The sequence below is a fragment of the Lynx canadensis genome, chromosome B1 (genome assembly GCF_007474595.2).
Source record: "Lynx canadensis isolate LIC74 chromosome B1, mLynCan4.pri.v2, whole genome shotgun sequence".
Taxonomy (NCBI): Eukaryota; Metazoa; Chordata; class Mammalia; order Carnivora; family Felidae; genus Lynx; species Lynx canadensis.
Genome location: NC_044306.2, coordinates 7,897,475 through 7,913,988, shown reverse-complemented (window position 1 = coordinate 7,913,988; position 16,514 = coordinate 7,897,475). Strand labels below are relative to the sequence as shown.

The window sequence follows — 16,514 nt, the reverse complement described above, 5'->3', positions numbered from 1 at the left end:
CCCACCATGAATGGGTCTCAGAACATCAAGCTGAGTAAGACAAGCTAGACTAAAAACTACATGTTATATGATTCAATTTACACGAACCCTAGAGAAGACAAATAGAACCTAGACTGAGAGAAAGCATTTTGGGAGTTGCCTCAAGATATAGGTGGTGGGGATTGACTGGAGGGAGCAAAAGGAAACTTTGGGGTGATAAACATGTTCCATATTTTGATTATGGTAATAGTTACATGGGTACCTACATGTGTAAAAAAAATGAACTTAAAATACAAGCATTTTATCATATGCCCCTTACTTCTCAACAAAATAAAAGAGTTTTGAAAAGCCAAGAGCAACAGACCTATTTTATTGACTATAATTTTGAAATTCATGTAGGTTTAAAGGGGTAGATTCCTTAAAATCTTCATGATAACAAAGTCAAATATTTTAAGATTCTCAAAGATTCCCCAGCAGGGAGGGCCTCCCAGCCCTCATTTGTATAGAGTTCGAAATTTCCCAGCAGTGGCCCCAGCTCTGCCCAACCCCTGCGCTCTTACCAACCACTGTTGGGACAAAGACAAGACTTGCCTTTCTCAGGTGCATGGCGCTCAAGTCCCATTTTTAGGAGATTAAACGAGTAGCAGACCATTTGTTCCAGGTTATTTATGAAGAAGTATAATTCAGTAAATAAATGAATCTTTCATAAAGTGAGTTGTCCATAAAAAACTATTGAGACTCTAAAACGGGCCGAGAACCCTCCAAGGTAGTGTGAGGGAGGATAGGCACGGGCTTGGCTGATTCTGACCTCAGAGCGTGTGCACAGACAGGGAGGGACGATCGTAACTCGTGTGAGCAGTCAGGTAGGGACGATCTGAGCATGCGCGGAGTCAAGGAGGGAGGATTCGTGCATGCACACATTCAGGGAGGGACGACACGTGTTCTGTCTGTACAATTATCAGCATTATGATTTTACAAAACGTTACCATGCACCAGGCACCTGCCACACACCACCACATGCTCATCCTAACCCTGCTAGGTGGCCGCATGGATGGTCCACACCACAGAACACAGGGGGGAATGGTACACACTGCAAGCAGCTTCCCAATTACAAAACTTATTTTCTGCTGTGAGTTTCGCTACCTTCGGTCAACTTTTTGTGATTCATTTTCTTCATGTACAAAACAAATTCAAATGTTACATTCAAAAATGTAGTGTCACATTTATAACCTAATCCTCACAATTAACCTCTTCAGTGACATTTCATTAGTCCGATATCGTAGAAGAGTGAAATAGAATAAGAGTAATAAGGAGAAGGAAGAGGAGAACATCCAACACATAGGGATGCAGTGACATTTATACTCAGTGACACCTGCCCGGTCTTGGCACAGTGCCTGATGCCTGACGGTGAGCATTCAATAAACTTGGGCTGCTATTTTTACAGACATTCTACAAATGGGAAAACGGAGTATTAGAAGTGTTAATCAGCACATAACAAAGCTGAACAGCTAAGAAAAGTGCCAGAAAAAAAATGCAGATTCAAGTCTTTTCATCTCTTAAACCCATGCTCTCCCCCAGTATCTTCTAGTATTTAAAAAAAAACAAAACAAACAAAAAAAAAAAAACCCAACAACTTTCAAGTCTCAATATCAATACCAAGATACGTCAGAAAGTCCAGAGGTAGAAGATATTCTCTCTAGAAGTGGTTAGATATCAATATTCATGTTGATGTTCTCATAGATTATTTTCTTTCCTTCCAATTATTTCTTCCTATATTTTCCTTCAGCTTGAACTCCATGGATTCCCATGGCCCCTTACATGGAGGGTCTCTTTCTATGGAGGGAATCATTTGTAATTAAGAAGTGATGCCAGAGATTTTTTTTTTTACTTGACAGAAGTAGTGTCTATTCATTCATGAGATATTTGAGTCTTCCATGTGTGTCACACCATCCTAGATGAGGGATATTTTAAAAAACGGATAATTCCTTAACTAAAACCGCTCTGTGCCAGAGTACAAACACAAGTATTTCTAATATAATAAGTACATAAATGTACACTGTGCTCTGCTTTATTGAGTCGTTCATCAAACACTTATTGTGTATCTACTTGGTATTGCTATTATGGTAGGTTAGACAGAGAGGAAGGTAGACAGGCTCACTCCTCTAGAGAAATCCCGTGAGTCAGAAAGATGCACACGGGACATGAGCTGGTGAGGCAGAGGAAGAACGCGGGCTGCATCCCTCCCGTCACACACAAGATGCCCGCGTCCAGAGGTACAGAGAACTGCATCTGCCATGCCAAGGATGGACTTTGTCTTCAAGTCTCTCAGGAGCCATTAAGAGATACATGTATGACCCACGATATTTACATTGTATATTATAGAAAGAACATCTGGATGGCAGTGTAATAATAGAAAAAACATGGATAGCACCATAGTAGGTAGATTGAGCCCCAAAACAAGAGGTGGAAAAACTGGAGAAGAAGCTTCTGAAATAATCTCATAGAGAAGCAACAAGGGTAGGAACCAAGGCGGTGGAAATGGGAATGGAAAGAAAAGAGATGGAGAGACAATTTTGAGAAAGTCACAACTTGGGCATGGCATGTACAGGAGAACAGAGGCAGAAGTTGAGGGTTCAGTGCATGGACAGTATTCACCAAGACAGAGAACACGTGTTCACAGGAAGAGTGGCATCTCTAAGAAATCAAAGAGAAATGTTTGCAAGGCAGTAGGATCTGGAGCTGGGAGGGCGCTAAGTTGGCCACTGCCAGCATGAAGCTGATAGAGCGTTGGAAGAGATGAGCCCAACCGAGGAAAATAGAGACAGTAAAAAAAGCAGCAGCAGCCGGCACTATGCAGAATATCAATATCTAAGAAACTGGGAGAAATAATAGTCTGTGCAGAGACTGAGAATAGTCAGAAAAGTCAGGGATTCAAAACTAGTTATTACAGAATCCAAAGGATATTGCAAAAGCCAAACAAGAATTCAAGGAACAAAGAAGTGGTCAGAAGATCAAGTCTTAGAAAAAGCTCATGAGTAACTGTGACGGACTCCCTTATCTGAAGGACATGAAACGGAGGTAACACTTATGAATACCCTATCTTGCACAACCACTTTGAGAAGGAGGAAGAAGAAACAAGGGAGTGGAATTCCCAGTTACACATGAGAAACTGAATCGGGGATTAGGTCATTTGCCCCAACATCACACAACTCAAGAGTGGCAAACCAGAGATTCAGACTAAATTTGGAGTCCATCCATTCCTTTGGGGATGCAGTCATGACGACATTTTTAACTTCTTTACATTAAAAACAAAAAACCCTTCAAACATATAGGAAAGAACAAAAAAAATGCAAAAACGACATATCCCTCCACCCCAATTCTGTCATACTCACTCAAGACAACAACCCAAAGCCATAGTCACCATTCAGCACCCTTCCTTGCCAGAGGTAACCACTGATTGAAAATTGTATCCTCATTCATGCTCTTCCATTTTTATAAGACAAAAGAATGTCTAGTACGGCTTTGCTTAAAATATGTTAAAATGGTGACAGTACTTTTTTCTCTGGACATGATGTTTTAGACATGTAATCATTTTGAGGTCTCTAGGCCCCCTTTGTTCATTAAATACCTGTGTAGTATTCCATTGTATGGATGAATGAATGAATGAATGAATGAGTGAGTGAATGAATATTCATGTTTATTCTACGATACAGACTATAGGGAAGCAATATACTACATACTAGGAAGAGAGTAAAATCAAAGGAGAGAGATGTCACATTTGAAACATAAGTGCCATGAAATGAATTCTACCCAGTGGTAAATTCATTGGTCAATTGGTTATCACTGACAATGTTCCTAAAGGGTTCCTAAAGGAAATAGCACATTCTGGGGACAATAAATCCATGAGAATTGAATCGACGAGGATTGGGTGTTAATGGAAGAAGGCCATCGGAGATTCAATTAAGAAGGCAGTGCTAAGGCTGTGCTTAGGAAGCTTTGGGTACCAGCCTAGAGAGTTTCACCCTTCCTGTGGAGGTACTGGGGAGCATGTGGAGCATGCTCAGCACAGCCAGGGTACCTTGGATTTTTTTAATGAATACAAAATAGAAATATGTATGATTTCAACCTGATAAAGAGGTTCTGCCAGTCTTTGGGAGAGAGCCATGATGTGGTAACAGAGGAAAAGAAGGGGTGAAAAAAGAGAAAATGGAAAACTCTAGCTTGAAGGCTCATTGATTTTTATTTGTTTACTGGTTTTCATTTCTTTTACGAAGTTGTCAGCATTGTTTACTAAGACACAAAATAAAACATATTTGCCTCTAAGAAGTTAGAGTTACCCGGGCTTATTAAGGAAAATTTCATTTGTGTGAGAACGGCTCTCTTCTCCAAGGAACAGAGCAAATTTATCGCCCTGGCAACCTTTGATGTAGAACTTGAGGGCTCAGTGTCTTCATTAATCTGTAACAGATCCTCAGTCTGAATGCTTAGAAGCTTGAATATCCATTAGGCTTTGATTTTCTCCTTTTAATTATTTCTTTCCTTTTCATTTCAAGATCATGCATTCCATTCTTGCTTTACCAAAAATAGAGTAGCATGATGCAGTTAGTAAACTGCATCAGAACAGAAATGCAGAGACAATACATCTGCCAGTGAAACTGGGACATGAAGTCTTGCTCCAGGTGGCCAGAAACTACTTTTCCACTATTTTAAAACATGCATCTGTGACCTGCCCTGAAAAATCCCCTCTTGATAGGTTTAAAACTCTCCTGATCATATGCAGTTATTTCTGAAACCTTAATTCATAGGTCTGCTCATCCTTTTTTTCTTTTTACAAAGCTCGTTATTATCTAAATATTGTCTAAGCCCTTCGAATGAGCACTGATTAACATGAATCCATTTAGCCATGGAACTCAGGTAAGAGTCTCCAGGCCTTGGAGCATATTTTTTCTAACAGGAAGCTAACTGTGCTGACCTGTGCACCCACCTTTGGACTGTCTGGTTTCTGTCTTCTGAACGATAACAGGTGAAAGCACAGCCTTTTTTTTTTTTTTTTTTAGAAGTTTTAGGCTTATAGAAAAACTGAGAAAAAGGTATAAAGAATTCCCATCTACTCCATACCCTTATTCCCTAGATTCCCCTATTATTAATACCGTGCATCAGATAGTCAAGTGTAATCAAGGGCCATGCATAAAGAACTCAAGACCAACACAATTCAGTCTTTGGAAATCAAACTGTTGCAGTCTTTTCCCCAGGGGTGTGTGGCTCTGAGAGTGAAAGAAAAGAGTTGCCCGTGCAGCTGCTACTCTGACAGCAATCTTGGGAGGGTCTGGGTGGATATGCTTTCAAAATATAATTACAGGTCTGAGTGATTGCTAATCCTAGTGGGTGAAGTTCAGATGACAGCAACAGTTGGCATTTAGGGAACCAAACCTGTATTTGGGTATTTATCCAAAGTATTAACATGGTCAGAGTGCCCCCTCTGTGTTTTCTTAATGGAGTACAGAGCATATTATTGGCTAGCTCATTGGATGATATCAAGATGCTCAGAAGAAATGTAGGAGAGCCCACAGCACATGCTTTCAAACGAATATTACTGGATCACACTTCACATTGAATAGATTTAAGGCAGGATTGCTACTTAAGGAACACGACTGTATTACAGGTACCACACTTTCATCAGAATTTTAATCAGTTACATTGTTGTGAAGACACCTTACGAAAATAGATGCCAATGAGAGTACTTGATTAATAGCACAGTTCATGTCACAGAGACAATGTGGTATTTCAAAAAGCCATTGAGTGCCACAAGTTGAATGTGTATTCAGTTACTGTTAACACTCATCTTGAATGATCTATGAAATATTTTAAGAGATATTTGGTCAAGTAGATCAGTAGTAGTTTAATACAAATCAAGACCCCGTTCATTGTTTCTCACTTAGAGATATATTACAAAATACATTCAGCTCAGTTCTCACTAATGCCAAACAAAAGGTGGTAATGTGTCTGCATTCCTTAAATACGGATTTGGGGGGTCAGGAGATTTCCAAGTATATAAAAACTCAAGGGGCAAAGAGTAGAGAAGTTGAAAGAACCCAAACAACAGTGTGCAGAAAACAGTCCGCTGCAGTGGCCCAGGCACAAGAGCCAGTAACTCATCCAGTATCAGTAACTCATCCAGTACGCACAGGACATATCCATCCTTGAAAATCTCAAGAGAGAGATCAACGGCAACATAAGAACGATGTTGATCATTAAATCCATTATTCTGTAACACACATCCCCTTACACTTTTGTTCTCTGCTCTTAACTAGCAGTAGCTAACAAACCGGTGGAGTGAAGTAATGAAAGAATTTTTAAGAAAAGCGTCTTTTATCTGCATAAATATAAACGGGGCTATGGTTATGTGTACGGGGGGAAAGTTAAAGTAGGCAAGTTCATTTATTTACATGTGATTTTCCACCGAGATTTACTTTACAAGTAATGGCATAAGCGTTGGCTTTGGAGACAAAATGTGCCCTGGAATCATCTTATAAATACAATGTACAAAATAACTAATTTATTTAAACGCTTTAATGTGTTTACACACATCAATGTGCAGAACTTGAAGAAATATCGCAATAGAATAAAAATGCTTTGGAGATTAAGATATGGAGAAGATAAGTAAATGGTGCTCACCCCTCTATCCACAGTAAAAACATTTTCTTTCATTCTAAAATAATACTTTGGAAATTGTGTCTCCTTTTTTCTCACATGACAAGCTTTAAATGCTAACAACTTGCCATTCACTTTTAGAGTAGGGATCCTCATTTAATAATTATGAAAATGTATTCTATGCAGATACATGTTTCTTTAATTAAATGGTATCTAGCAGGATTTCAAATTTCAACATTAAAATAGGTTAACATTGAAAAGTAGGAGTTACTTATTTTTGGCAAAGCTTCTAAAGTCATTTTTCTAGAAATTGAAGTTTTAAGTATATTAGAACTTAAAATATTTAGCTCACCTTTAGCAAAGCGTAATTAGTAATATCAAGTTTACTTTAGCAAAAACACTTCAGGTGTAACATAATTGAAATTGTTATTCTGAAGACTATATTTTTTTTAATTTTATTTTATTTTTTTTTTAATATGAAATTTATTGACAAATTGGTTTCCATACAACACCCAGTGCTCATCCCAAAAGGTGCCCTCCTCAATACCCATCACCCACCCTCCCCTCCCTCCCACCCCCCATCAACCCTCAGTTTGTTCTCAGTTTTTAACAGTCTCTTATGCTTTGGCTCTCTCCCACTCTAAGCTCTTTTTTTTTTTTTTTTCTTCCTTCCCCTCCCCCATGGGTTCCTGTTAAGTTTCTCAGGATCCACATAAGAGTGAAACCATATGGTATCTGTCTTTCTCTGTATGGCTTATTTCACTTAGCATTACACTCTCCAGTTCTATCCACGTTGCTACAAAAGGCCATATTTCATTTTTTCTCATTGCCACGTAGTATTCTATTGTGTATATATACCACAATTTCTTTATCCATTCATCAGTTGATGGACATTTAGGCTCTTTCCATAATTTGGCTATTGTTGAGAGTGCTGCTATGAACATTGGGGTACAAGTGCTCCTATGCATCAGTACTCCTGTATCCCTTGGGTAAATTCCTAGCAGTGCTATTGCTGGGTCATAGGGTAGGTCTATTTTTAATTTTCTGAGGAACCTCCACATTGCTTTCCAGAGTGGCTGCACCAATTTGCATTCCCACCAACAGTGCAAGAGGGTTCCCGTTTCTCCACATCCTCTCCAGCATCTATAGTTGAAGACTATATTTTTACTCAACATGAATGTGCAAAGTCAAAATGCCTAGTGTAGCCAGATTATATGAAACCATTCTGTAAAACTAGACAGTAGATACCTTGTTGTGACATTTCCAGAAATACATTCCTACATTGGTTTCTATACATGGTCCATATTTTTGAACTTATATTTTTAAGAATGTGAAATATTAGAAAACTCTACTTTTTTCCTCACTTCATGGGAAACAGGAAATGTTTTATTTTCGTATCTATTTAGGGTGCACAACCTTGTATACCTACTGAAAGTTCAGCACGGATACGTTAGCACACACTCCTGCAGTTAAAGAACCCACTACTGACCAGTCTCACTTGGCTAGTGATGGGGATCTCTAGATCTCTGGATACTTCTTTCCATAAAAAATAAATAGCTTAGTCATGTGTTTATCAACTACCATAAGTAAAAAAAGAACGCATTTGACATTGCTACCACATTCACATATACACATGTGGCAGAGGGGGGAAGGTTGTATGTGTGAGGGTGCATACATGCATATTTATATATACATGTTTATATATGCATATTACATATATTACAAATATATATGCATATACACAAGTGGCATATAATTGCAGAAACCATCTTTATGCGTGCATTCTAGTAGTATTTTAATATATGTCATTCTTTTACATTAAGAATGCATTTCCCATCCCTTATAATTGATTTGTGATCCACTGGTGGGTTACAGCTAACAGCTGGGAGAATGCTGGGTTTCGGTAATGGCGGTATAAATCACGTATTGGCAAAATGAAAATTCCCTTCTACTGCAACCACCACAGCGCTGTGCCCTCCTGATACCAACATGGGAGTGTGTTACTTAACTCACGTATATGTCAAGAGTAGGGCAATACAGCCAAAATGGACTTCTCTTCACTTACAGAAGAGTAATCTAAGCTCATTCAGCCAGTATTAGTTGTTATTATTCTGTAACCAAACATAGCTGCATCTTATTTGATGGAAGGGTACTAACACTTTGGAAAGGAGATAAAGGAAAAAACGATATTGTTTTAGAAAAGTGATACTGTCTAAATGTTATGTGGAACAATGGTTTGTGATTAACCAAGAAAATTCTAATGACAAAAATATGTGGTAAGTAGAGACTTGTTCTTGGGAATACATAAAATTATCGGAAAAGTACAATGCTCCCCAGGGGATATTGTTCACAAGAAAAGCAAGGTTTGGAACAGCATGTAAGAGACGCTGTCTTCTGCGTAACAGAATGGAGGAAAAGATATACATGCGCACGTACTTTTCCTTTATTTACAGAAAGAAACACTGAAAACAAAAAGCTACAAAAAGTATCTGCATGCTTAGGACGTGGGTCAGAATGAATCCTCTGAATATATATTTGCTCATAATTTTAACTGAAATCACATAAATGTTTCAAAAAATAAAATTATAAATAAAAAGGCATGTAGCATATAAGGCAAATATATTCTTATATATACTTTAGAAAATATAAATATTGTTAGTAACAAAGATTTTAATGGAAGTTATTAGTATGAAGTCAAAGGGGTACATTTAAAACCCCAGTAATGCTACATTGTATTTGGACATAGCTCTGTGACTGTTTGTTTTTTCCTAAAAATAGGTACATGTATCTTTTACTTAAAATCAATAACCTATTTCCAAAAATATACATTGCAAACATATCTTTTATTGTTTTAAATGGGAAGAATTATAAAGTATTGTAGGGAAACCCCAAACACAACTAATCCCCTACAAAATAACTTAACTATCTGTAGGAAAAGGAACATCCCATCTTGATAGGATCTAAAATGCTCAAACGCTATTCCCTTGATCATCCAGCAGTTATCATAGTTGTTAACACACAGTTGCTTTATATGTGGTTACTTGGATTATTTGCATGCTGAATGAGAAATTAATTAGCTTATGAGACGGGAAAGCAGATAGCACACAGCGTTCAAAGACTTGTTACAAATCAAAAAATTCAAGAAAACTTTCCATCACAGATGGTTTTTCATCAAGCTGGAGACATGACCCTTGAAGAAAGGCACAAGGAAGGAGGGGTAAGGGTAAGACAGTCATTGCCATTCGCAGTGCTGTGGGGAAGGTGTTTTAGGGAAACAATCATACCGAATGGAACCAGTAGAGATTTTGTGGGTCTTGGGGCTCCTGTAGAGACTGCTGGGTGGGAGAGTTCCCATAAATTCCCAGAAGTGGTTGTCCAGGAAACAGTGGTTGCAAAATATAGATGTGCTCACACTGTTCAAAAATTCCTTTCTGTGGTGCTGTTCAAGACATCAGGCTGTCTTTTAACGAAAGATGTGTCATTACCTCATCACACAGTAGGCCTCTGAAACTTTTCTTAGCACCATCCAAAGCACATGTCCTGTTTGTTTACACTCAGTGGCCCTGTGAAGATGATGTTATGTTCTAACAGTTTGGAATGTAACCCAACACTCTCCTGTCACCTGTCGTTCACGATACTGAGTGTGGAAGATATAATTGTATAATTATTTCCCCTGCACCAACCTCAGCTGAACAATTAGGTAGTAAGAGATTTATATACACTCTAAGTTAGGATATTAGGAGCCAAGAATCCTTCTATTGGGTAAACATTACCTACAGAGACATTCTATGGGATATACAGGCATTTTCTAGTGCTGTGCCCCACAAAGGTCAGTGTAACCTGATGTCACTGAACGGACCTAATCCCAAATGCCATTTTCCAACAAGCAGCATTAGGGCCCCTTGAAAGAATGGCTGATTCTGGGGGTAGGGGGAAAATGGGCAAGATGAGCTTGTGACATCTGTTCATGCCAGAGAAGCTTCAAACTAGAGGGCTCGTTTCATACAGGCGTCAACATGAAGGTGGCCCAGTTAGCCAACAGTGGGACAGCTGCAGCAAAAGAGCGCTTGGTGTACTTGACTGAAGCCCGTATGTTCATAACTTTTACCGAAATAATGAGGATAGAAGAAAAGGAAGGAGAGAGGGAGGAAAACCTAGAACAGCAGCGTTAACAAGACTTCAATGCCTTTCTGGTGGAGTGTAGAGTGGAAATTTGTATTAACGGACACTTTATAGTTATAGGTATCTGTTTTCAGAAACATCAGGAAAGGGGCACCTGGGTAGCTCAGTTGGTTGAGCATCTGACTTCAGCTCAGGTCATGATCTCACAGTCCGTGAGTTCAAGTCCTGCGTCGGGCTCTGCGCTGACAGCTCAGAGCCTGGAGCCTGCTTGGGATTCTGTGTCTTCCTCTCTCCCTGCCCCTCCCCCACTCACACTCTGTCTCTTTCTCTCAAAACTGAATAGACGTTAAAAAATAAAATTAAAAAAAGAAAGGTCAGTAAAGGTAAATGTATGAAGATGTTTCCTATCGAATTATTTGAAAAAGCCAAAAGTAGGAAGCAATTTCATTAGCTACCAATCGGAGATTCATAGTACATCCATTTGATGGACTACTGTGTCACCACTAAACAGTGGATGTGACAGTACATGATGATGTAACCTATGAAGATATCCACAATATATTGTTTAGTGGAAGAAAGAAATTCCAGAGTGATAGAAGAGGCTTATTCCATTTGTACACAAGCTAAACCACTACGTGATCATACAAGTAAATGTACTTGCCTTAACCCGATAAAAGTCTGGAAGTGATACAAGACCACACCACCGAGAGTGGTCCCCGCTGGGCTTAGAATTTGGCCGCACATGGGGGTGAGGAGGGTAGTCTGAGAGGGAATATTCGCATTTCACTTCATACATCCTTCTGTCATGGTAAAGCTTCTTCACAAGCATGCATTGGCTTTACGATACGTCGGTAAGAACAGAGACGATCCCTTCTGCGTACCAGTTAGACTATTAATTCGTGTGTCTCTCTCTCCCCCAGGTGCCAGGCTGCAAACAAGACTTGCCCCACAAACTACATCTGGAATGATCACCTGTGCAGGTGCCTGGCTCAGCAAGATTTTATTTTTCCTTCTAATTCTGGGGAAGGTAAGCAGAATGATGTTTTAAAGGCTAACTGCCACGGGTCTCTATTTTGGTCAACAGATACGTTAATGTTAAAAGCACATGTATGGTGTTCAGACCGTCTTGCTCTGAAACGAGTGACTACAAAACGGGCCACTTTCTACTTGACAGTGGGATTATTTTGAGTTTCCTCGTAAAGGAACATACCCATGTTTGTGCACAACCCTTCAATGAAACACACGAAGACACTTTTAAGTGCTTTTAATTGTTTCCCACCACACCCGGCGCTAAGTAAGGTATAGTAAAGATGTCTGACTGTATTTGTCTAGACTCTACAGATGGATCCCATGACATCTGTGGACCCAACAAGGAGCTTGATGAAGAGACGTGTCAGTGTGTCTGCAGAGGGGGGCTCCGGCCTTCCGGCTGTGGACCCCACAAAGAACTAGACAGAAACTCATGCCAGTGTGTCTGTAAAAACAAACTTTTACCCAACTCATGTGGGGCCAACAGAGAATTTGATGAAGACACGTGCCAGTGCGTATGTAAAAGAACCTGTCCAAGGAGTCAGCCCCTAAACCCTGGAAAATGTGCCTGTGAGTGTACGGAAAATTCACAGAAATGCTTCTTAAAAGGAAAGAAATTCCAACACCAAACATGCAGGTAAGGAATCTTCATAAATCGTATTCACTTGTCTTACTGAGAATAGTTTTTCTCAACCAAAAGAGCAGTTGCTTTTCGGAATGAGACCAGTTAAGTTCTGGGAGGCGAATTCTGTTATTTTCTAACCAAGGTTAAACTTCCGCTGAGACCGTGTTTACTCCTGAGAAAAACAAGACAGGAGCCCTGGGAACCCAAACCAGATCCGAGCTCCGAACACGCGCCAATCCTTGTCCCAGAGGCTGAGGCTGTGACAGTGGTAGGGAGACAGAGGCGCGGGACGGTCCCTTGACGAGCGTTTCTGGAACATCCGAACGACACTCAGCCGCCCCCACCAAAAATTATGATGCCATCATAATGCAGGACACCTGTCCTCAGTGCAGAAACGTCTATGCAAAATATTCAAAGGACAGGATAGTGCCACTAATTGTAGAGTTGTATCGAGAAAGAATGACAGTGAAGCCGAATAGTGGCGTTAGAGAAATAAATCAATATATCGCTCAAGATTATTCAAGACTCATTCCTGAAACGTGGCTTCCGCCCCCTTTTCCACCAAGAAAAAGAAAATGAGACCGTTGGACTCAGACCCTTCCAGGGTTGAGCTGCTTCCTCTTTAACCTGAGGGCGAGGTGGTCTGCATTTTAGCCAGATCGGTGCCTCCGGCATTTTCTTCAACCCTGCTCCGCCAGACAGGCCTTCTCTCTCCCGTACTTTTGACGTCGTCAACTACTTTTCTTTCCCCTCAGCTTATGAGCGTTCCCGGACTTACATCTCATTAGCATCTTACTGGGATGCCGAGCGTATGTTAGCAGCGAAGCTCGGTCCTCTTCGAACTTGCGCCAAGACCTAGGCACTTGGCAATTGTGTTCGCCTCTTGCATCTGTCACATATTTAACCAGCCGTAATCGAGGTTACGCCCTGGCATTCCATGAGAAAGTTCTATGGAAGGTATCCGTAGACTCCACTGCCAAATTCAGTGGACACGTCGGTGTTCGTGTAACCTGTCCTTTGTGTACTTTTTCTCGAAGCTCCCCTCTTTGTCCTGGCTGACATAACGTTTCACTCTCCTCGCTGCCCTTTCAGCTCTCAGACCGTCGGTTCGTCATCGCCAACACTGGCTTCTCTTCTTCCAGCACACTCTTTAGAGATGGCAATAATGCCCTTGCAACAGCCGAGCACTCACATGACTTAAAACTTAAATTGGGGTGCTGGGGGAGACTCTTGGGTGGCTACGTCGGTTAGGCATCCGACTCTTGATCTCAGCTCCAGTCGTGATCTCATGGTTCTTGAGATCGAGTCCCATGTCAGGCTCTGTGCTGACAGCATGGAGCCTGCTAGGGACTAGGGATTCATTCTCTCTCTCTCTCTCTCTCTCTCTCTCTGAGCCTGCTAGGGATTCATTCATTGCTCTCTCTCTCACTCTCTCAAAATAAACAAACATGTTTAAAAAATTCAATTTCATGTATTTACAATTTCCTACCTACATTAATGTTTACTACTTTTCCCAGTAAGTAAAATTTCCATCTTTTTGATGCTCGTGAGGCTTGTGTTCCTGTTATAATTTATGTCGCCGATGATCTGTCCACACTAACATTTTAGCTGCTGCATAAGGGAACTTCAGTGAATCTAGGTATCTCATGGATGACATTGTGTTCTTCCATTACTGTGTCAGAGTATCTTATAGGGATCTTGTGTTTCCTTTTTAGAATATCTTGAGCAACAACTGTATCCCAATTTTATCTGGGTATCTGCCTCCCAGAAGGATACTTCAAAAAGGCAGAATATTGTGTATACTAAGTCTTACTACAGATTATTAACCATTTTGCACAGTGAACCCTTCTAAGAGACCCTACTATACTTGGAAAGCCTGATCTTATCTTTCCATAAGACTAAACGAGCCACCATACTTGTCTACAGAATTCTTACATTAACCTAAGAGAAAAGATTTCCATCTTTGTAATTCTCCTAATAGTATACGTTGTTTCATGAAGACTTTGTTTACTGAAACGCTGTGTTCATTTTTCTAAGGATATACTTCCAGGTGTATATGTATACATCGAAGCAAAAACATATAATATTTTGAAAATGTGGACACTCATTTCTTAATATGTATTCCAAAAGTGTCGGAATGGGGCAGAGTATATATTTTTTGTCCACTGCCTTAATCATCAGCTTCCACTGATCATTGAGAATTGCATCTTTTTAGTAAAGGAATACCAGTAGTCCAACAATAATGCATTTGCACTTAGAGGGGAAAAAAAAAGTAACACTTGAACTAGGTATGTTTTCCGGAGCACAAGAAATGACACTTCCAACTCACACGTGCAGGGTCTCTGTAGCGTGCTTCTGATCTCCCTGCCAGGCCACGCTGCCTTACGCCCTGGACGCCCATCCCGTTCTTGCACCGGACATGTCTCACACCCCCCAAGCTTCTTCAGAGGCAGCTCCCGTTCACTGGAGCAATAGGGCCTTTGGAGCATCTGCCCTTTCCCCACTGGAAGTCCAGGGTGGGAAGAGAGGGGGTCCCAGGGAAGCACCGTCCCTCTCCCCCTCCCCCAGACCACCTTCTACTCCCCTGGAGCCCAGGCGGAGAGGGACAGGGACCCCGTGGCCAGCCAGCTGCCTGCCGGGTGGAGAGAAACAAAGGGAGGGCGGGGCTCCCCACTGGGGCCCACGGTCATCCCTTCCAAGTCTGGGTTCCGCACAAGCACCCAGACTCCTGGGGACTCCGCCACGCCTGTGGGCTCACACTCTATCTGCAGAACTTCGACACTCACTTTCCCGGTCTCTCTTTTATGCTCCTTTCATCCACAAAGCAGAGGACACTTCAAAAGAACCAGTGCTCACATCACCTCCCCCTCACATCTGTTCGAGCAGCAACGCTGGTTTTAGGCTTTTGCGGTCCTCCTCGGTTTTCTAATTCTCAGCCTCAAACTTCAGAAAGACAGAAACCTAAGATAAGGTCTATGGTCACATGAGTAACTTTGTTCTCGTTTTAAATGCAGAAAAACAACTGCGTTTGTAGCATCGTGAATCCGTTGCGTTGGTCGTCAACACAAACGCTTTCCTCTCTGTTTTCCTAGTTGTTACAGACGACCGTGTACGAATCGACTGAAGCCTTGTGAACAAGGACTTACATTTAGTGAGGAAGTGTGTCGCTGTGTCCCTTCGTACTGGAAAAGACCACACGTGAACTAAGGCTGCGCTCTTTTCCAACTTGTCACCTGGCGATCTTGGAAGACCGTGTTGCCACGCTCGAACTGTCCGTGAACAGAGAGACCTTTGTGGGACCCTGTGGACCAAGACAAGTCAGGGTTCGCTGGACTGTGTGGACAACTTTACAGAAATGGACTGGAGCTCACCTGCAAAAGACCTCTTTTCAATGACTGGTTTTCTACCAAGGACCAAACAGCTGAGGTTTTTCTCTTGTGATTTAAAAAAAAAAAAATAATAATGACTATATAATTTATTTCCACTAAAAAGATTGTTTCTGCATTCATTTTTATAGCAATAACAATTGGTAAAGCTCACTGTGATCAATATTTTTATATCATGCCAAATATGTTTAAAATAAAACGAAAGCTGTATTATAAACTGGTAAGTTCAGTCCATTACTATCTTACATGATGAGCAAAACTTGATGATATGAAAACGTGCACCTCCCCCTGCCCTTTTTCCTTTCCTCTAACCAGACGTCAGATTTTGATGACTATGAAAAAGCGTGATTCTAGAAAACAAAGTTTCAGAGAGACAACATTTGCTATTCCATTTTATTTAAATTCATCTCAATATATTTAATAATTATAAATACTGTAGCACATGACACTTTTGAATTTATAACCAAGCGAGTCAATACGGAACATATTATTAGTTCGTCTGCTTAGTATGTCCCCAAGATGAAAGTTATGCCACGCACTGGGATGATTCATTCAGACTCTTCATGTGATTTAATATCCCTCAGTATGTATTAAAATGGCTTTAAAATATTTCACTCAAAAAGAATCCTTCCCGGATATGTGACTTCTTCTGACCAGCTCAAACACTTTGTGTAAGCGGAAATGCTCCTATCTGGCACGTTTAAAATACACTGGAGATCATG

General features: G+C 40.6%; 1 protein-coding gene across 3 annotated transcripts in view; it reads left to right on the top strand.

The window, feature by feature from the left end:
* The window catches only part of VEGFC (vascular endothelial growth factor C), a 113,459-nt gene extending 97,450 nt beyond the window's left edge, over positions 1 to 16,009 (top strand). For all 3 annotated transcript variants that reach the window (XM_030312083.1, XM_030312084.1, XM_030312085.1), the window contains exons 5-7: positions 11,673 to 11,779; positions 12,085 to 12,418; positions 15,499 to 16,009. In XM_030312083.1, coding sequence (XP_030167943.1) covers positions 11,673 to 11,779; positions 12,085 to 12,418; positions 15,499 to 15,613 — 556 coding nt within the window. In that variant the 3' untranslated portion in view covers positions 15,614 to 16,009. The remainder of the gene's footprint in view (positions 1 to 11,672; positions 11,780 to 12,084; positions 12,419 to 15,498) is intronic.
* Positions 16,010 to 16,514: the final 505 nt, after the last annotated feature.